The 21,673-nt window shown below is 36.8% G+C and overlaps 2 protein-coding genes across 8 annotated transcripts in view; both read right to left on the bottom strand.

Annotated features, from left to right (window-relative positions):
* arhgef10la (Rho guanine nucleotide exchange factor (GEF) 10-like a) overlaps window positions 1–4,839 on the bottom strand; it is a 172,205-nt gene extending 167,366 nt beyond the window's left edge. For all 4 annotated transcript variants that reach the window (XM_073811800.1, XM_065241163.1, XM_073811799.1 and 1 more), the window contains exon 1: window positions 4,505–4,839. The gene's annotated coding sequence lies outside the window, so the exon portion shown is untranslated. The remainder of the gene's footprint in view (window positions 1–4,504) is intronic.
* Window positions 4,840–10,449: 5,610 nt separating this feature from the next.
* Window positions 10,450–21,673, bottom strand: part of chd5 (chromodomain helicase DNA binding protein 5) — a 42,512-nt gene continuing 31,288 nt past the window's right edge. For 3 of the 4 annotated variants that reach the window (XM_065241142.1, XM_065241143.1, XM_065241140.1), the window contains 16 exons: window positions 21,236–21,410; window positions 21,072–21,158; window positions 20,305–20,393; window positions 20,087–20,220; window positions 19,818–19,962; window positions 17,853–18,012; window positions 17,690–17,769; window positions 17,410–17,611; window positions 17,246–17,332; window positions 16,993–17,154; window positions 16,717–16,825; window positions 14,618–14,750; window positions 14,345–14,540; window positions 13,192–13,355; window positions 12,933–13,059; window positions 10,450–12,481 (listed from right to left, as the gene is read on the bottom strand). In XM_065241142.1, the coding sequence (XP_065097214.1) occupies window positions 12,354–12,481; window positions 12,933–13,059; window positions 13,192–13,355; window positions 14,345–14,540; window positions 14,618–14,750; window positions 16,717–16,825; window positions 16,993–17,154; window positions 17,246–17,332; window positions 17,410–17,611; window positions 17,690–17,769; window positions 17,853–18,012; window positions 19,818–19,962; window positions 20,087–20,220; window positions 20,305–20,393; window positions 21,072–21,158; window positions 21,236–21,410 (2,178 nt within the window). In that variant the 3' untranslated portion in view covers window positions 10,450–12,353. Of the gene's footprint in view, window positions 12,482–12,684; window positions 12,725–12,932; window positions 13,060–13,191; window positions 13,356–14,344; window positions 14,541–14,617; window positions 14,751–16,716; window positions 16,826–16,992; window positions 17,155–17,245; window positions 17,333–17,409; window positions 17,612–17,689; window positions 17,770–17,852; window positions 18,013–19,817; window positions 19,963–20,086; window positions 20,221–20,304; window positions 20,394–21,071; window positions 21,159–21,235; window positions 21,411–21,673 lie in introns of all 4 variants that reach the window. The other variant, XM_065241144.1, reaches the window with a different exon arrangement.

The raw sequence follows: 21,673 nt of genomic DNA on the forward strand, positions 1-21,673 counted from the left end.
CAAAAGGTCTATATTGCATAGGAGAAGATGGCATAGGAATTTTTTGTGTCATGGCAAACAAACTTACTATTACAAATGGTAAAATGATTACAGAAATGTTGTAAGGTTTTCAAGTGTAGTCTTGTTTAATATTATTTAATTCTCTAAAAGCCATGAACATTTCATTAGGTAAACTGTCTTAAGTCAGACAAACTCACTGAAAACATGTTATTAATATGAGTAAGAAACGCCAGTGCCTTTGTTTATCATAACAAAATTATCTAGTGTATTCCTAGTATTAAGCGAAGTAGTAAGCGAACACCCACATTACAACTATACATCATGATTTTCATGCATCTCATCATGCAATGCATGCCTTCATCCATGGATAGTTGACATCATATACAATGGCACTGTTGTGGTCAGACTTTGGGACAAACCCACAAAGCATTGTTTCTGTACTCATCACTGAGGAATGTTTAGCTGTTTGTTACATCATAAGGCAAAAGGTCACTGGCGTGTGAAGTGACGGGACCTAGCACTGCTCAAGAGAAAGCAGTATCTGTAGAAGTCTCATATGTGGTCTCGTTTTGTTTGCCTCTACATGCAAGAATCTCAAAACATGCTTACACTTTATTTTTATTAAGCAGGACATAAACAGATTTGCTTGTGAAATTGCTTGATGTTTGACATTGGGAGTATTGATGCAGACCTAAGCAATATGTACAGATGTCCAAAATTGATTTTCATTGTGAAGGCCATTGAAGGACAATAAAAATAAAAAATCTATAAATAAAGAACTGATGTTACTGTGATTAGATGGCTATTACAGTTATGCTAATATTGTAGACATTTTATTCATGGTGTTTTTTTTTTTTTAAAGAAAAGGCTTGCAGCACCTTTGATATGAATTAATTTAATATTACATAAGTTCAACCTGCCCATTTAGTTCTAAAATATATAATGGAAGATGAGTTTGGCCTTATCCCACAATCCAAGTCCTGCCACCACGTCAGAAGAATCCAAGACTTCATTTAAAGAACAAAGCTAAAGATTTTAAATAAAAGGTCAATCTTAAGTATTCAGAATGAAATGTCTTTGTATCAAAAGGTTTAGGACTAAGCTCTGTTTAATTGACAATACACAGGATTTGCAATGCAGAACCCTGGAAACAGTAAATAAAAGCTAATGTAGCTGAAAATTAGAGCTTTTTGCTGTGTTTTGGGCTTGTTGTCACACCGACTATAAGTCCAAATGCAAAATATCTTTATGAAACTATCATGAATACGTCCTGCAAAAAAAAATAGTTTAGCTCCTAGGTAAACAATGAAACAAAAATTCCTATAATAAACTATAATCAATGTAGATGTTACCCAAATTATCAGGCCATTGATTTTTCTTAGACAATATGTGACACTGCATGTGAAATCCAGGCATCAAAGTTTAATTTTAATCACTGATTTCACATTGAATTCAGGTTTTGACATGATCTTACTCAGTCAGTATTAAAGATATCAAGGTTATATTTTCACACAATATTCTTTACATTATGTTAGATGATAGAAAAAAGTAATCACAAAATGACTTTAGTATGTTTTTTTATACTGTGTCCAACCTTGTTTTCAACAGTCTCTTCAGCCTGTGGTCTGGCCCAGCAACCAACCAGCCCTAACCCTAACATATGTTGAAGTGTTCAAAAGCTTTATAATAGCAAATCGTTTAAAGTATACAGAAATTTACTTTCAAATAAACCTACTTTGAAAAATAAATATAAGAAAGTGGGAGTATACACTGTGTTCCAATTTATTATGCACATGCCGTTTTAGTTAATTTTTTTTATACAGTCACTAAATTTACAAATTAGATTTTACCCTCAACAGTTTTATGACAGTGTGGATGTTATTAATTTAAATAACCTGAAAATGTCAAACGATATATTAATACTATAGTGCTATCCACCATACAGATCTCCATACAGATCTTCAATATGATGATGCTCCACAGGCTCTTATTAGGACTGAGGTCAGAGGATGATGGTGGTCACACCTTGATTTTTTCTTATTTTATGTCCATATGACTAAAAATAGCCAATGGTGCTTTTTGCAGTATGGGATGATGCATTGTCCTGCGTAAAAATACATTTATTTCAGAAGACATCCCAAAGTGAGAAACTATTTTTTATGAACTTACATATCTTACAGATGTCCTTTTGACAACCTAAAGGGACCGCATTTACTTCCCAATATTCCATATCATTACTCTGCCACGTCTCCCTAATGTTACAGTCTGGTTTAAACATGGTGGCTATTCACCAACAATCCAGAATGACATTTAACTATACTATTCAGTGTATTTATGGCATGTCAATGAATAAAACTGATTGAAATATAGTCCTCAATGTATTCTGCACTCACAGCACATGTTTAATTTTTAGAAGTTTGGGTTTTGATGGGTAGAAATACAGCTTTTTGCACTGAAGGTTACCCACTAAATACATGTTTGGTTTTAACAGTGGGTTTCTTATTGCTGTCTTTTCCTACTATTTTCCTTAAAAAGCCTTTATATAGTCAAATCCTTCTGAACTAATAGTTCAATTATTTCTGTTCAGTTCCACCAAATATAAATTGTTAGAAAATAAATTAAAAATAATGCACCCATTTTTGTCTTTAGAGAGATCTTTTGTCATACCCATATTGTATGAGAACTACAACCAGCTTTTTCAAGTAGGTTTCCCTTTAACTAAGATCTCCCTGCAAACAAATGAATAAGCCTGCCTGAGATTGATACTATCTAAAAAGATAATGAAACAAAAAGCGAGTTATTTAAAACTTGAATGTTGTTAATAAAATCTTATTGATATGTGACACGCATCATAATTTGGAACACACAGTGTAAAGTGTGACAACTAGCCCCAGTCTTCCCTATGCTCTAATTAGTGTTGTGAAAAAACTGTAGAGGGGGGAGTGCATACACACAAGGAGGAAACCTCCCTTTCCTCTTCTTATCAGGGTCCCAAGTGCCCATCTCAAGAAACAGCCAGAGCTATCGTAAGCTATGACTAGCATGATTCATACATACAGGGAGTGATGATGTTATCTGTGCCCAAAGGGCATTAAACTTGGGCTTGTTCCCAGGGTCTCCGGGTGCATTGAGAAATCTAGTGCGTCAAAAAACGAAACAAAAATTTTTTTAATACTGTAACAAAAACCTTTCACAAGCTACTGTTTGAATTTAGTTTACAGACAAAAGGCACACGATATATACAAACTTTAGAGCATTGTGATTTAATGTCAAGCTCCATGGATACTGTACTTTAGCTTTCAGTTCAAACAGCGGGACAACTGTGTACACACCTTTATATGACCTCTATTGTGACAAATGCACATACTTCAACATGTGCCATCTCAGCATGAGCTGCGTCTGCATACTACACATGCATGGATGAATACAGTAAAATTTAACAAAACCTAATGCATACTGTAATATATATTTACACATCCGAGCTCCCAGAATGTTATTGATTCACAAATAACAGTATATTACCCATAATACAATGACAACCGAACAATAATACCAACAACAAAGAGAGTCATATAACAGGTCATTCACCTCATGAAACCTTCAAAACATCATGTGCTTTTGACTAAAAAGCAATTCATAAAACCTGTTCAGTTCTATTTTTACATCTATTGATAACTGCAGAAACCTCAAGCTTTGTCTCAGAGGCTCAAATGGCGTGTTTTCTTTCGCCCGTCTGACATACAGTATAGTGTTTCATTAGTCTCATAATGTTGTGTAACATAAAGGGCAGACTTTCAATTACGTTTCATACGAGTTAGTCACAGGTTCTTCACAATACTCCATGTGAACCCTCCTCCCAATATCCAGTATCGTATCCACCAGTAGGCTCTTGTGATCATACACATGCCTGTACAAACTCTTTCTTCTCCCAAAGGGCCTGAGCCCCAGCTGTGTCCTTTTGAAATAGTAGGGCAGAGAGACCACTAACAGGGTGCATTTGTATTGGGGCTCTCATTTGGACATGCATGAACTGTTAATGAAACTGGATGTTAATAGAGAGAACGAGAGAGAGAGAGGCAGAGCAAGACAATTTTCTAAGCGTTCTAATTCCGGAGACGCAAGGGGAAGTCGGTGAAAGGGGAATGGCACAGTATGCAGATTAGAAAGTGCCATTATTGGGAACCCCTTCAGTACCACACAGACTGTGTGATTATGGATCTTAAACTTGAAATAAACTTAAATATTAAGAATATTTCTTTAATTCCTGGCAGTTCAACAGCAGTGGGCTATTTGGTAATGAGAGCCTGTTATTGGGTTATTTGTAAGATCCCTCCATTCTCAATGTGCAGCCTCTTCTACTATTTTCTCTCCTCCTACTCCCCCCACCCAAGAGAAAAGACCCTTTTCATGGTGCCTCTGCTGTTGTTGCATCACCAAGCAAAGCCAAACTGCTACTGTGCCTCAAAAAAGTGAGATTAATAGCGAAATAAGCACCTAAACTCACCTTTTTTCCTTAGTAGTACTTCACAGAACAGCTTCAGCACCTCCCAAGAGAGACTTTAATCTCAACAACCTCCCATCAACTTCCTATAAAATCAGTTGCCTTGAGCACATCCTCATCCTTCATTTATCTACCAGCTCCACCCGCTGTTGCTGAACTTAGGCCTGTGCGAGGGCGGTGAATTATCAGTCAGTGATGTTTACTTTCCCACAGCCGGCAATAGTTCCCTGCTCCGTACACTAACTCCTCTCTTGCTCTCGTAGGATGAATGAGACCCCCTCCCTATTTCCAAATCTCTGTCACTCCCTTCTTTTCTCTTTATCCTTGCCTTGGTGCTGTTGGACAGTTACAGACTGCCTTACTGAACAAGCATAAAGGCTCTTAAGATCCACCAATGACTGAATTGCTGGCCAACTCGTCGTCCAATTACAGCTGGGTTAGATGACCATGGGGCGTGGCTTAGAGGGCTAAAAGAAAAATAGTAGGATAAAGCTGCAGAGAGAGGGAGAAAGACAAAAAGAGGAATGGATTACAACTCCAAGAAGTGGAATATACAGTATCAGCTATTTGGGGGTCATTAAGTCATTCGCTATTATGTAAAATGTGCAGTGATTTAGTTAAAAAATATAATTTTATTGCATGCATGTCTTTATTACTGTACCTACTGTAAAGCTGCTTTACAGATTGTGAAAAGATTTACTGATCACTGAATCTGGCAATACTCCTGACATTTTAATGGGATGGCTCCATGGTGGTTGCTTATTGTCCGCCACTGTTTAATGGAGTATGGCCCCTATTTCAGAGTTTAATTGACCCTTCACATATCATGCTAATAGACTTTATCTTCTCTATAGGATTTTTGCAAACATCATTAATTCATAAATGTATTAAAATACATTAAACAAAAACTGTGGATACAAACCCTAGTTAGTGTGTAATGTTGCTATAATAACATAAATAATACCTGTAAAATGATAAAGCTCAAAGTTCACTGTCAGGCGATATATTTTCTTTAAAAGAATTCGCCTTTCAAAGCCTACAGCGAACGACCGGTTTGGACTACAGCCCTCTACTTCCTGCTTTAATGACGTCAGCAGAACAGTTTTTTACTAAACTCCGCCCACGGGAATACGTCAGTCAGCTAAGCCAATGGCAAGCTTATCTGCTATCGAATCACAACACACTAACTACACAAAACTAACTAAACAAACTACACAATCAGAACTCGATACGTTTTTCTGAAGAAGGGACTTTTTAGCCCATTTTAGGACAGTGAAAACAGTGGTATACAGATAAGTAAATTGTCTGAAAAATACCGTGTTTTTTTTTTTACTCGTGAAACATGAACACATGTTATATTACGCCCTGTAAACATAATCAATGCTTCAAAAATACAGAAAGAACGGGACCTTTAAGTCGGTCAATGAATATTAACTTTCATCCGAAGCAACTTACAAGGTATTAATTTTTAGTAGCCTAAATGAGATTCGAACCAATGATGTAGCCTATGTGCTGCAAATGACAACTGAGCACTGGAGAAACTACTCTGAGAACTGGACTACTCTTAATGCCTTCAGTAATTTTAAAATATTTCACATGCTGTTCATTTATTTAAATAAACATGTATTTTTTAAACATGTGTTTATTAAATGAGTTAATGTCTAATATTAGGCAAATAATTTTTAGCATATTTTTATGTACATCTTAAGTTTTATTGAATTTAATTAATTTTCTCATGTTAAAGACTTAAGTAAATTGTAAGCTGTTATATTTTTACAATCCAGTATAATTAAATTAAAAACTTTAATTTATGAAATTCAAAATCTTTTGATAAGTTATAAAGAAAATTTGTCATTGCCCTCATCTGCACTACACAGAAATGACCTGAAGGGGGAAGCAACCATCTACCATCAATAAGAAGAGCCAGAAATAAACACAAGAGGCTACACGCAGATCTGAAAATCTCAGGATAACATTAACTACAAAGAAAATGTAATTTCCTTCAGTAATTTTCTTCTAAAAGAGAAAACCCTTATCAGAAAAAAAACGAATAATCGTGCCCATGGGAATCATAAGTATCTGCAATTTCAAGATCAAGAGTTCAAATATAAGAGTAGGGGTTTTACTATTTTACCATATTCTCATCATAATCATAATTATAATCATAATAAATACATACGATTAAATGAATGTGTCCACCCAAATGTATTACCAACTATATGTTTTAAAATGTTTTATATTAAGAGTCCCATACGACCAAAAATATATTTGCTAAAATAATATGTTTACAAAAATATATTTTTCACCAATATATTTTTGGCCGTTTTTGTATATTTTAAGAAAAAATAAATATATTTTTTAAAGTTTATTTAGCCCTCCATATTTCAATCCAAGGAAATATATTCACTTTACATCGAAGGAAAAACATAATGTTACAAACCTGAAAACATAACAAGTTTGAAAAGGTTACAATAAATATATTTTCAACTTCAAAACTATACTTTTTAAATTAACTTTGTAAGGAGCATATATTTCAGTATATATTTTGGCCAAAACGTCTTTGTAATACGTTTTGGAAAATAAAGGTTAAAACTAAATATATTTTCAAAAGATAACTAAATATAAATATAAACTAAATATTAATTAAAAAATATATTTAATTAATTTTTATCATTCACAAAATGTATTAAGTATATTATTTAAAACATATTTTTGTTTAGATTTTTTTGCCATATGGGCTGACCAAAAAACCATAGTTAAAACATGGTTACTTTAGTAAAACCAGGGGTTAAATTGTAGATGAAATTATCTCTTTCATTCTGGATGGCAAAGCCAGTGACTGTAACATCGAGTGTATTTTACACTATTAAACACATATTTGTTTTGCTTGGCAAGTTCATTTTTTTTTGTTTTGTTTTACAGCTTGTCTTTGGCAGTATACTTTATTGGCATCCATCAAAGTAGTAAGTGTGTCCAGCCAACTTAGATAATTGTTTTAAAGACACTTTTATTACCCCATTGTTTTTTGCTCTAGCTAATGTCAGCAACAGAGGCCACCATGGTAACTATAGGCATAAAATGACTTTAAAGGCTGATCCTCTCACGCAGGGTGATGTCAAACTGAAAGGTTTTTATAACTGATATTATCGTGTAGACCTGTAGTTCTAAAAATAAATATGGCACTGAAAAAACTCAAATTGGTACTTCAAAAACACTGGTGTTGATGACAAGTGGATATAATCAGAGCAATGAGCCTGTTTCTAAACCATTACAGCTTGCTGTATGGCAAGGGCAACAACTAACACTGGTGAGTGGCCAGTCTGATATCCAGGCTAGCAGTAAGCAACTAACACAGGTTAGCTACCAATCCATAATGAAGTCCAGTAACCAGGTGGTCCAGCCCGGTGGGCAGCAACCATCACAGGTGCCCCAACCTAACAGTCAACAGGTTGCACAGGCAAACTCTGAAACCAACAGCCAGCAAAACAATAAGTTGTCTGACTCGCATCACAGTAGCCAACAACTTGTCCAGGCTCTGAAACTGTGGTTCAGCCCAGTAGCCAGCAATCAGTGATTGTAAATTCTTAGCCCAACAGCCTAGTTCTTGCACAGGTTTGTTTTCAGTCTGTGGCCCAATCCAACCCAGCACAAGTCATTGGTGAACAACCGGTTGAAGCTAGCTACCAGTCTGTCCTGGCCAGTGGCCAGCAACTAGCACAGGTTGGGTCTGTCCCTTGTCAAACCCCAAAGAGGTAGACTTACCCAAATTGGTTCAAAGCTTTTTTTAGGTACCAGGCTGGTGCAGAATCCAGGCTTAGGCTTTTTCTTTAAACCAGGAAAGCAAAGCAACGAGTCTCTTGTTAAGCCTGCACAGCTCAGCCTCCAAGTGCTTGCTCAGTTTACTCAATGTCCCAAGCCAGCAGTCAGGAACCAGCCCAAGCTGTTTTCCAGTCAATGGCCCACCCCAGTGCACAGCAACCAGCACAAGCCAACTCACTGTCAGTGCTCTCTGTTAGTGGCTTTGCCCAGCAGTAAACAACCAGCCCAAACTGTTTTCCAGTCAGTGGTTCAGGCCAGTGCCCAACAACCAGCCCAAGCCAGCTACATGTCATTGGCCATGCCTGGTTCCCAACAACCAGCTCAAGCTGTTTTCCAATCAGTGTCCCATTCCAGCAATTAACAACCAGCCCAAGCAAGCTATCTGTCATGGGCCAGGCTTGGGCATATAGTCCAACACTCTAAAAACAAACGGTGCTATATAGCACCAAAAGTGGTTCTTTGCTCGTAATCATAAGAACCATTCTTAGTGCCATATAGCACCGGTGAAGCACCTGTGTAGAACCATATAGGGGCCATATACTGTAGCACCACAATAGCACCACATATGGTTCTACATAGCACTATATGGTTCTACACAGGTGCTTCACCGGTGCTATATGGCACTAAAAATAGTTCTTCTATGATTACGAGAAAATAACCACTTTTGGTGCTATATAGCACTGTTTGTTTTTAGAGTGAAGCTACTTTTGGATCTGTGACCCAGTCCAGCTATAAATGTCAATAAATGTATTTGGTAAATTGACATGTTGACTTGTACCTTTTTTATTTGAACCTTTTACAGCTCTTTTAACGTTATTAACCTTAACCTGAGTTACCTTTTGAAGTCTGAAGAGGTATTTATCAACAAGCTATCAATACCTGGGCCTAACTTCTGTATCTAGTGCATACAAATTGGTTTGGCATGGCAACATTTTAAAAGTCTGTGTTGTTTAAGCATAAACATAAGGCTAGTCCTAGACTAAAACAGATATGTCTCAACCAAGAACATCATAAACGTGTTAAAGTACATCAAGTAATAAGATTTATTATTTCAGTGTTTTGCTCATCAAAAGTATCTTTGGGTAAGTCAACCCAAACAAAATGGGTAAGATTGTAGTTTTATAGTAGTATCATTAGGTGCTAGTTGATGTCATTACGCAGTGCCCTGCAAATACCCACATGTTGGATGTTATATGATAATGCAATGTGCTATTTACAACTGTAAATTTGTACAGTATCACATTGATATCATACAGTCATTAAAGGATCTTTATATCAAATTTCCAATTTCTAAATAAAACCACTCAGATGTTTTGCAGGGTTCAGTGCGAATTCTGACATCAATCCCAAAACGTCATTAAAGGGATAGTTCACCCAAAAATGAAAATTCTGTCATAATTCACCCACTCTTATGTTGTTACAAACCCGTATAAATTTAGTTGTTCTGATGAACAAAAAGGAAGATATTTTAAGAAATGTTTGTAACAAAACCATTTGTGGACCCCATTTACTTTCATAGTATTATTTTTTTCCTACTATGGAAGTAAATGGGGTCCACAAACGGTTTGATTGCCAACATTTCTCAAAATATCTTCCTTTTTCTTCATCAGAACAACAAAATTTACACGGGTTTGTAACAACATAAGAGTGAGTGAATTATGACAGAATTTTCATTTTTGGGTGAACTATCCCAAAATAAAATACTATAAAATTCAACTAAGCAATTATTCTTTCCTACCTGGGTTTATTTTGAAGCTCTAAAGATTGTCTGAGCTGTGATGTCAGTCTTTAATTCATTTAGATGAAGTGTTGGAATGTACAGGACGAAACTGTTACACATTTTTATACCACCGTGATACTTTCAGTTTTATTATGATGCACCAAACTGTGTAAACAGGAGACTGTTAATTAATAATTCAGGTAAAGGGTGGGGTATGGCAAGGAAAATAACAATAGTCTTTGACGCAAAAAGCATGTTGAATAGCTCTAACTAAAAAAAGATATCCATTGCATTAACAACTAAAAACAAATTTCATTGTTAAAAATCTAATTGAATTTTTCACTGAACAGCGTGTCTAAAGTTTGCCATTCTGCCAACATGCAGGAATAAAAAAAAAAGGAAACAGAGGAATTTTTGGACAGAATTTATTAAAACACATTAAACAAATACACTGAGTACAAAGTGAAATGATGATAGTTAACTTATCACTTTTCCATATTCTTATCTCTGCATAATACTGTTTAGCTGTTTATAAACCAGGACAAAGATCTCTCCACAGTAACCTGAAGACATCTTACATGCTTACATGTTCATTGCAATAACAAAGGTGCCTTGACCAGGATTTTCTGGTAGCTTTTGAAGCCTGGTATGTATACTTGAATGAAAAGACTTCTAGTATTAGACTGAAGCTGTTTTAAATACTTAATACATTCATTTTGGCTTCAGTTTGATTGCATTTAAATGGCGCTTAATGGATCAATACTGTGATAAAATGTACAACTGAAATGGTGTAAACTCATCACGTAAGATAAAAACAAAACTCCATTTCACAACATATTTATGCTGCTGGCACTCTCTTCGTAACCTTGGGTTAAAGGTCCCTTTATTCTTGAGGCTGTCTTTGTATTTGAAATCATCTGAGGTTTCTTAAGCATGTGTGTGAACATTTAACTGCATTTTTTTCACATTCGTTGTCTACACAAAAAAATGAACATCATCTTGAACCCTTAATACTACTGGAAAGAAGCTATGATCACATTGCCGTTCAGCGCTGACACCTACATCGGTGCCATTAACATTGGTGCTGATGCAGAAAACAAACAGGAATACTTTATCTACATTAGAGCATGACTAATACAGACTGAAACAAACCGAGTATACGAGTTAGTAAGAGGTTCCTACTTTTGAAATGGCCCATAAGAGATACCGTTTCTACGGACGCATGTCCAGCCTCAATGTAAAGTGCACTGCTTCAAACACGTTTACGCAAGGCAGAACATTTCAGAGTTAAACAAAAACAATCTGATGAACAATTGTGGCAATACAATCCAACACTCATAGAAAACTTCCAGCGTTTCACAAAATTTTCATTTGACAATGTAAAATTATGATGATAATAATAACAGTAAGTGTTGCAGTAATTGAAAACTGAGCATTGAAAACAAAATTTTCATTTGACAATGTAAAATTATGATAATAATAACAGTAAGTGTTGCAGTAATTGAAAACTGAGCAAAATTTGACATTGATACCTCTATCCTTTAGTAACATAATCATCACCAAATGATTATGAAATTAAAGCAACTTGGTTTCCAGAATACCATGATGTTGATGGAACAAACAGATGGTCTCACCCCAAGCTGACCCTATTGTTTGAGTCAATGTTGCGAGAGTGTTTACATAGTTGCCTGCATATTAATCAGGAACAGGAAAAAGTGTATTAACACTGAAAAAATTACGTTTGACCTTTTTCATGGTCCACAAACTTTCCTTCATAAAAAGTCATGACTCATAACTCGTAACGTAAACATGAGGGTGTAACTCTTTTATTAACTCTTTCAAAAAAATCTGTCCAGCACCAGTCTCTTTTGGATGCATTTCATGGCAATAACCAGCAGGGGCAGCAACAACACACATCATCCATGGGCAGTGCCAGGAGCGAAGCAGAGGCTGCAGCTGTACATAGAGGTGGGAGGTGTAGTCCTTGACTAGTCACGAACTAGCAAAACCTCCAGATGGCTCAACAATAGCGAAGATGAGAATGTCCTTTATGGCAGGAAAAAGCCATTACACACACATAATATCCTAAATCTCAGAGGACAGTCAAAATATTGGTAGTCTCCTCGTCTCGAGTCTCTCTTCAATCGATTGAGACGTTCACATTGCAAGTTAAAAAAAACAAAGGGAAAAACGAAACTGAACTCTACTGAAACTTACAGGCGCGTACAAGTGCAGATTCTTAAAGACAAAAGTGCAATTGGTAAGATCTGCTGTTTTAATAATCATTATTTGAGTTCTTCAAATGGATGCGGTCTAGTCCTCGATGCATATGACATCATTGGGTTTGCCTGATTTCAGGTCAGGGGTGGGCACGTCTCTTAAAACATCACCAGATTTCTTCTCCAAGTGGCTGGTTGGTGCCGGAGGTCCATTCGAGGACACTAAGAACAAGAAAGACAAGCACAGTAACTTTATGATCATGGGAATGTTATTTATCGATTCCAATTGTATACGCATGCAATACATTAAACAACAATTTTTGCAACTTCTCCTGATACATTTGCAAAGAATATCGGGTCATTCTACATGCCAGCCTATATTTGTCTAATCATTGACTATGAAAATTTGGTCAACGGCTACTTACCTTCATCTCATTCCAAACCCACTGAATTCCATTCTTTCTTCTGTGGAACACAAGAGGAGAAATTTTGAAGCATTTTAAGGCTGCTCTTTTTTAATACAATGAAAGTGAATGGTGACTGAGCATGTGAACATCTCCTTTTGTGTTCCACAGAAGAATAACATAACTTTAATTTTATCCCTTTAACTACACCACTGAGTATTTAATAAATCCATACTTCCTAATTTTAAAGGTTAATATATGACACTGACCACTAACGTATGGCCCGAGGGGCATCTGGCTGTAGTTCACCATCGCGGTGCCTCCAGGTCCACGGAAGCCTCCGGCGAAACTGCTATTATACATCTGAGAGCAGCCAAACGAGCCCTGGGGGAACGGCTGAGGGGAGATGAAGCAGAACATCCTTACATGAAGATTCATTTATGATCTATTATTCATATTTCACGGACCACAGGAGTAGCGTAAGGTATGGCGGTGATGTACTGTAATATGACACATTGCTGGCCTGACCTGCTGAGGTGGCGGCTCGTTGCCCCGGGTGGTGAGCCTGCTGAGGATACCACGCTCGGACATCTGCAGCCGGGCGGACACAGGCGGCACCCGGGAGAGCATGGAGGGCAACCGCGTCACGTCGGCTTTCATGTCACTTAACAGCTCCTCCAGCTGGTTCAGAACTTAAAAAAAAGTTTAAAATCAGTCACATACTGATAAAAGTGGTTCACTTTGATAATGCATTGAATGTAAGCATAAGGGTGATTCTCACAAAATCCAGATTTAGAAGGTGTCCAGCATCAGAATTTTTAATTTTTAATTTATTTGCACATATAAGATTTCTTCTTATGAACTTACTATAATCATTATTTTTAGAGAATTTAAAAAATATTTCCTATAGAATTATTTACATTTTTTAAGATTATCATTATCAAAAATTATCATTACCGCAACATGATATTATATTAAATATATGCATTTACAAACTCATGTTTCGGTAATGAGAACTAAAAAGTTGTCTAGGTACTATGACAAACAAAATTGTAACTTTTATTTGGAGAGAAAAAATAAGAACAGCTTACCTGGAAGCCATTTTAGGTGACAGTCAATTATGTCCCTTCCAACAATTTTTTTTTTTTGAAAATGTTAGTTCCTTGAGGGCTTAAACAATGATTGAAAATTGTTGCGGAGGATGAGAAAATTTGTCTTGGACACATTTATATTCCTTATTATTGTCTCTACATTTACCAATGATCACCAAATACCACATGTTTCTTTACTGTAAATGTTTATAGTATAACATGCACTGAAGCTTTTTTTTTTTTTTTTTTTTTTAATAATTAATATTTCCATGCAAAGAACCCAAATCCAGTCATGGACACATTGCGGTAATGAAAATGTTCCCCTTTAATGAGGAAATAACAACAAAATAGTTTTTTATGATGTAATTTGAAATCATGTGCAAAATAGTACACGAAGAGATGTTTGTAACTGTATGCTTCTTATTTTGATACTCTTACTTTGCATTTACCTTTATTATCAAAATGTTTAATGACACCTCACAAGTCTAATTTCCAGAGAATCACCCATAAATGTAAACTTGACAAGCAGCAAGCAAGGCGGCGCAATGTCAAATATCTTGCGCTTATAAATTATATTTTTGAAATGTTACCTTTGTGTAGCACAGCGTTGGCCGGCTTGTTTCCAGCCAGTGATTCTTTAGAGAGGTGTTGGTGAGACTCAGCCAGGCATTCCACCTCAGCGAAACGTGTGTTAAGAGCCATGGCGGGGTGACTGGGGTCCTGAGTCATGTTTAAGTACGCCGCACGTCGTAGCTGTTCCTCAATTACTAAAGCCTGTTCCAGGAGCTGTAATGGAGGGAGGGAAAGAGAAAATTAAGTATGTGCGTAAAGGTCCATCATAAACTTTTTAGTCAGGCTTATACCTTAAATCGCCTTGCGAGAAACTTGTTCTTCATCTCTAAGTAGTTCCCTTTGTGCATTTCAGTCTTGAAAGGCTCATTGAGGATGGCGTACCGTGGATCGTTCTGAATGTCCTGCCAACGTGCATAGCCATGTCTGATACAATCGTCTGTTAAGGATTCACTTTATGCACAACAAATCACACAAAATGAAGTAATCAAGATATAATTTTTTACGCTATTTATACTTTTTAGTTTATGTTTAATTGTTACACATGAGCAATGGCGGCAGTGACTTCTTTTTTTCTATGGCACTCTATGCGAAGTTCGTCACAACATGTATGTAGCCCGTAATGTGTTGTTCCTTTTTTCAAAATATGTGTTCTGCGCATTGAGTGATCCTATGTGCATCAAGTGTCTTGTCAAAAAAGTGCCTGCTGCAGATGTGTCTAAAGGGTTTATGGTAAAGGAGATGCTCGTGTTTGCCAGATACTCGCATAATCTCATGCGTAATCAGAGTTTAGTGTTAAGGGAGTGTCTTGAGTGTATTTTGTGAATGTAAGCGTCTCTTTTATCATAAACGATTTTGATTCGTGTGCAGCAGGCACTTTTTTTGACAAAACACGTGATGCACGTGGTTCATATGATGCAACAAACACATATTTTGAAAACGCAAGCAACACTCATGACACTAGGAACACTTATTTTGAATTAGCACCCCTCGGATGGGCAGTCAAGAGCTGCCACTGCAAATGAAAAATATTTCTTTAATATCTCAGCTGTTTCTCGGAGATACCAAGAAAAAAGTAGAGGTAATGGAAACTTTGCTTAAAGATATAGTTCACACAAAAATGAAAATTCTGCCATTTTTTAATCACACTCAAGTTGTTACAAACTTGTATACTTTTTTCTGAACACAAAGGAAGATATTTGTAATCAAGCAGGAAACAGAAGCACCATTGGCTTCCATATTAGGAAAGAAAAATACTATGGAAGTTAATGGTGCTCAGAAGCAGTTTGGTCACAAAAATTGCTCAAAATATATTTGTTTGTGTTTTGCAGAACAAAGAAATGTATACATGTTTGTAACAACTTAAGAGTGAGTAAATGATGACAACATTTCCATTTTTAGGTGAACTATCCCTTTAAGTCTCCTCCAATATCTCTCCAGAGAAAAAGACCCAGATATCTCACAAATGTCTCCATTAGAGTTTCAAAACTGACAGATTTGCCAAGTCTGCAATCAAAAGTGAGTAGGAACGCAAACATTTGTTTTATCAAATGTCAATGTCAAATCTTATATATATAGCACCATTTCTACAACACAGGTTGACCACAAATCAAAGAGAAACAAATCAAATGAAAACAATGAAAGATAAAATACTAAAATAAAGTAAAACACGACAACCATAATGTATAAAATATTATTAATAATAATAATAAAAAATATATATAAAATAAATAATAATATACCGGTAATATAATATGTAAAACAAAGGTAAAAGAAAGATAAGAATACTTCAACCAGATATAAAAGCTTTATCGAACAAGTTTTTCATCTTAATATTAATCTTGACTTGAAAATGGTAATTTTATCAAATGTATCCAAATTCAGATTATTTTATATATACATCTACTTCAATTTTACAGCTACAAACTCTTAGGAGCGGTTTCCCAGACAGGGATTAAATAAATGTAAGAGCTGTCCAAACTCAAAACAACTTGCGCTAAATAATATGTGCCCTTTGTTTTGCCTCAAAATGCACACAAGTAATGTTTTAGCAAGGCATGTTTGTTAAAACTAGCTAGATTTTCTAATTAAACTAAGGCCTAGTCCTGGTTTAAGATAATCCCTGTCCAGGAAACCACCCCTTAATGCATTTAACAATCGTCTCATTGGCTCATTCTCCTAAGCAATTTTAAGAGAAACATCTGCTACTAAGTTGATACTTAAATGAAACACAACGGGGAGACTCCTTCATATCTCCTGAGCTAAAGTCGTAGCGAAATAAATTTTCTCTGTGTACTACTGACAAAAGATAAAGAAAAGATAAAGAGATACAATTGTACTAAGTGGCAATGTAAAGGGTTAATAAACGCATTGAAAAGAACTGGGAGGATACGTTACGATGCCAGCCAGCAGCCAGTAGTCATGGCGACGGTGCCAGATGTCATAAATTTTGCCAGATGACACAGCTGCGCGTTCCTCGTTCTGCCACAGCGTGTGCAACTCTAATTGCACAAAACACGTACATAAATATGCATGCACATACAGTATGAATCCTAAGCATTCTCCTCTTTCATATATATCAAATTTCTTTCTGTGATGCAAAAGATCTGCCAATACTCTGTGAATGCCTGTCATACAACGACAGCAAATCATACCAACGTCAACTCACCTGTGAATCCTCCATCTGCGATGTTGAACATGAAGCGCGTCTTGACGCTGTTCTTGTCATCCTTGTGGCTCTCGTCCGTGTCATCCCTCGCGTCTTTCTCTCCGTTCAACTGACTCTCAGGAGGTTCTTCGGATTTAAGATCTTCAGGATTTGCTGTGGAAACTGTGCAGTTTGACAGAGGTGGTTTAAAAACCAGTTTGCCAATTAAACATTTTTGAAAGTACAATAAACACAAACTAATGCCGAGTCTGACCGTTTTTTTGTTCCTTGTCTTCTGTTTTTGCTTGGCTGGGTTTATTTTCCCCTCTCTCTGGAGAAGTTTCTTTTCTTTTACAAGAGTCTTAAATACACAAAATGTTTTACTGTTTGTTTAGTGATAAATTCTGAATTTTTACCCGTATAGTAAAAGCCCCTCACCTAAAGCTGTCTGATTGGCTGACTGCTCGCTTGGTTTAGTGGGCAGCTGTGTTTGATTGGACGATGGCTCTGAATGGACAGGTGAGTTGTCATTGGTTTTCCCGCACTCCTCTTGTCTTTTTTCTCCTGTACTGCCGCTCTTTGGCTCTTCACTTTCATTGGTCTTCTCCAGTGCCGGGGACGGTTCTGGCATTATTGGTGGCTGTGAGGTAGAGATATTTTAATAAGGACTGGAGATACGTAGGAGGGATTTCTAAAGCATGATGTATTGCAGTCTGACCTCAGGGTCTGATGATTTGGCGCTCTCTGGTTCTGTAATCTCCTTGTCCTCTTGGGAACCGGATACTAACTCAGCCTTATCTGTAAAATCAGGGTCATATAAGGGAGATCATTCAACCTAAGATATGAACATCAAGGATGTAATAGTATAAAAACACACACACCTGAAGGAACAGGAGTGCTGGGTTGAGTTGGAACCGGACTGGCTGGGACAGGTGTGTTAGGGTCCGATGAGATGCTCTCAGTTAGTTTTTTAAACTCTAATCCCACAGGAATTAAATCTGGTGTGCTGAATTTCCCATTCACATGCTCAAACTCCTGAACCTATATATACAATAAAAAACTGACATTTTAATAGACAATACTCAGAAAAGATGGCATATTTCATTTAACTCTTTATTTGTGAACCTGCACCATAAAACCAGTCATAGATGAGATTTAAAGGGGACAGAGAATGAAAAACCATTTTTACCTTGTCTTTGTTGAATAATGGTAGTCTATCTGCATTCACGAACATACAAAAAGTCCTAGACATGCTAAACATCTCAGTCTCATAGAAATTCCTCTTTTAGAAATGTCAGCCAGAAAACGGCCCAATCTGAAAAACTGATGCTTATGACATCACAGGCATCTCACTGCCCCTCCACTTTAAAATAATTGGCTACATTTTTTGAGTGGCAGCAAAGTCAGCCAATCAGTAATGAGATTGCAAGTTAAGCCAGTAGAGGGAGCCAAAAAGGTGCAAAACCACTTGTTTAAAATCCCCCACCCAAATGGAGCTATCTGAGAGAGGTTTTTAGGAAGCTTCTAAGGCATTACAGACCCAAACAAAACAATTTTTGTCTACATGTCACATCACAGAACAAGGATAAATACCCTGTTCAATCATCCTATGTCACCTTTAAACATCACCTGAAAGCTAAATAAATAAGATTTTACTTTAATGGTTTGTTTGAATAGGATAATATTTGGACAGAATATAAAAATCTGGAATATAAGTGTGCAGAAAACTCTAAATATTGAAAAAAATTATTATTAATTATTATTATTATTATTAAATATTTTTTATATCAGGGGTCTCCAACCTTTTTGTGAGCAAGGGCTACAACAATGGATAAAACAATCTGGAGGGCTACTTTTTGATATATTCTACTCAAAACTTTTTGTTTTACTTGTTGATTTAATTTTATTTTACTTGTTGATATGTTTTATGCAAATACAGTAATAAATTATTATACAAATAAATATTACAGTTAAAATAACAGAATTTTGCTTTGGCGGGCACCTCACTATTATGAAGGGAATGCGATGCCTGTGGGCACCATGTTGGAGACCACTTTTTATATATTTACGGTAGGACTTTTACAATATATCTTTATGGAAAATTATCTTTAATTGATATCCTAATGATTTTTTGCATAATAAAATGGAGAATTTTTGACCCATGCAATGTATTGTTGGTTATTGCCACAAATACTTGCTAATACTGACTGGTTTTGTTGTCCAGGGTTACATTTATATTTAATTTATTAAGTGTAATATTAAATATAATACATTTAATGTCGAAGGGGTCATTTACTCAAACACAACATAATTTTCAACTTCCAAGTTTTTAACATTCATTCATTTACACAATTACATTTTGGGGTCCTCAAAGTTATCATCTCTGTGTAAACTACAAAAAATGTAAACCTTTGTGTAAACCCAAATTCGTGAAAGGGGTCATCATATGTCTTTCGTATTATGGGTTCATAGTATGACATTGCCAACTAATAGCCTGACATGCATAATCCAACGTTTGTAGTAATTTTGCGTATCCGTGTGAATTATGATCTTTTTGATAGGGTTGTCATCTGTATGTGAAAACCGCAAAGGAGAAACCTTTTAGTTTTTAGTAAATCATTGTCATGTAAACATACTGTACACTTTAAATGAAGCAGTATCTGTTCAAGATGTTATTCTACAAACCTTTTCACAATTTATAGTGTACAACAAATATGAATTTATTTGTTACATTATTTAGCACATTAATATGTTTATTTTGTATAACCTAATTTAAACAAAAAGTATCTACACTTTTTACAGCTTTAAGTTAAAAAATACCAAAAACACCACAAGCAACTCATTACCTTTTTGCGGACCAAAGACATGACACCGATCCGGGTGAGAACGTGTTGACGAGACAGCCCCTCCCTTGGTACCCCATCAGCGAAGGTCTCTGCTCCATCTGCCCCCGGCTCACACAGATGCCTCATGAACAGAGACACATAAGCCCTGGAAAAAAAACACCAACCAATAAACATTCAATCAGACCACTGCCTTGCATCAGTGCTTAAGGAGGTCACTGCGGGATACACTCCAAAATTCCCAGATGTTCAAAGAGAGAAATACACAGTACCTGAATTCCTTCTCGCTTTTCCCTCTTAGGTCACGGACCAGCCAGTGTGAGTTGAAGGCATCTTGTGGGGGCATCCCCCAGCGCATGATCGCATTCAGGAAGGCTTTCCGCTGCCGGGCGTTAAATCCCAAAACCTGAAATCCCAAAGGTAAGTATTACATCTGCAGCCAAAGCACATTAAACATCTCACTCTTTGTAAATACCACAAGGAGCTTTACCTCTATATTTCCACTAACTCTAGCAAGCAACGGCGGCAATGGTTTGTCCCGGTCGCTCTTTAATTGTCTGCGAGAATGTCTGCGCCCTCCTGGAGGAGAGATGAACAAAAATGGAAAATGCTTAAAGCAAATGAATAGCAGAGATGTGAGGACAACAACTAAAGAGCTCAGATGCAGAACCCTATGTGTCTGATGTTTTCTTGTAAATGAGCATTTTTTACAACAAACAGGTATTTCTGACTTGCCTGAGGCTGGGATTAAGTGGACTTGAAGCGAAAGTATTTAAAGAACGTATAATACAGATGTGGCCTTTAAAAATGCGCGTCTCAGAGAGCAGAATGCCGCGAGCACTTCCAGAATTCTGCGAGATCCCGCAGAAGGGGGGTTCGGTGGGGGACCCAGGAAATACAAAAACCTGTAGAGGGCAGTCGTGTTTCATGTAGGCCATACTGACGACAATTTGTGTGCTCGACTTCATGCTGAGCGTATACTGTATGATATTGAAGTAACATGACACGAATTATCGGTGTTTAGGCGATAGACTTTTATGTCATACAAATGCTCGCTTTTTGGCAAACATTTCGTTGGTGAAGTTTTCTTTAGCCAGTTACATAAACAGTCCCATATTGTACGTGGCGAGAGCATTCAGATAATATCTGTGTCAGTTTTGACAAAGGTGGTGTTTAGAGGCTTTTGCAAATGAGCTCCACAACTATTCTGTAATACTATACAGTACATAGGTTTGTTTCAAGTAGTTTGTTTCTTACCTTCTGGACGCTCCTCAAAATCTTCATCCTCGTCCTCAGACCCGACAGAATATTCAGATTGATTGTCTGAAAGATCATCCTGCCACTCTGAAAACAGTAACACACATAAACTTTTTGCCGTCATATGCTGAGGTACCATACTGTCAGCATCTGTGTGTAGGTACCTTGGTCCTCCTGGGAGGCGTCATTGTAGTTGACCTGTTTGCGGATTCGTTTTCCTTTCCCCAGGTTTCTCGCCAGATCCTCCTGCTGCTGCTCGTAATGGTGCCTCAAGAGCTTCTCCCAGTAGTCTGGATCAACATTTTCTTCTTGCTTAATAATCTCTCTCTGGACCTCCTCCTGCAGACACACACACACACACACACAGTATTGCCTTTATATCATGTTATGGACATCCAAATGAGACAAATTAAAACAATTATAAATATTACGGACTAATTTCATTTGTGGTGCTTTCCATTGCATTCCAAGGTTTTGTTTGAGTCGGGTCAGTTTACTTTTGGGGGCTTTTCCACTGGGTGCGGTACGTAGTACCCAATACTTTTTTTAGTACCACCTCGGTTGGGATTCCAAGCGACCCGAACTGATACCAAAACGTGATG

The sequence above is a fragment of the Paramisgurnus dabryanus genome, chromosome 14 (genome assembly GCF_030506205.2).
Source record: "Paramisgurnus dabryanus chromosome 14, PD_genome_1.1, whole genome shotgun sequence".
Taxonomy (NCBI): domain Eukaryota; kingdom Metazoa; phylum Chordata; class Actinopteri; order Cypriniformes; family Cobitidae; genus Paramisgurnus; species Paramisgurnus dabryanus.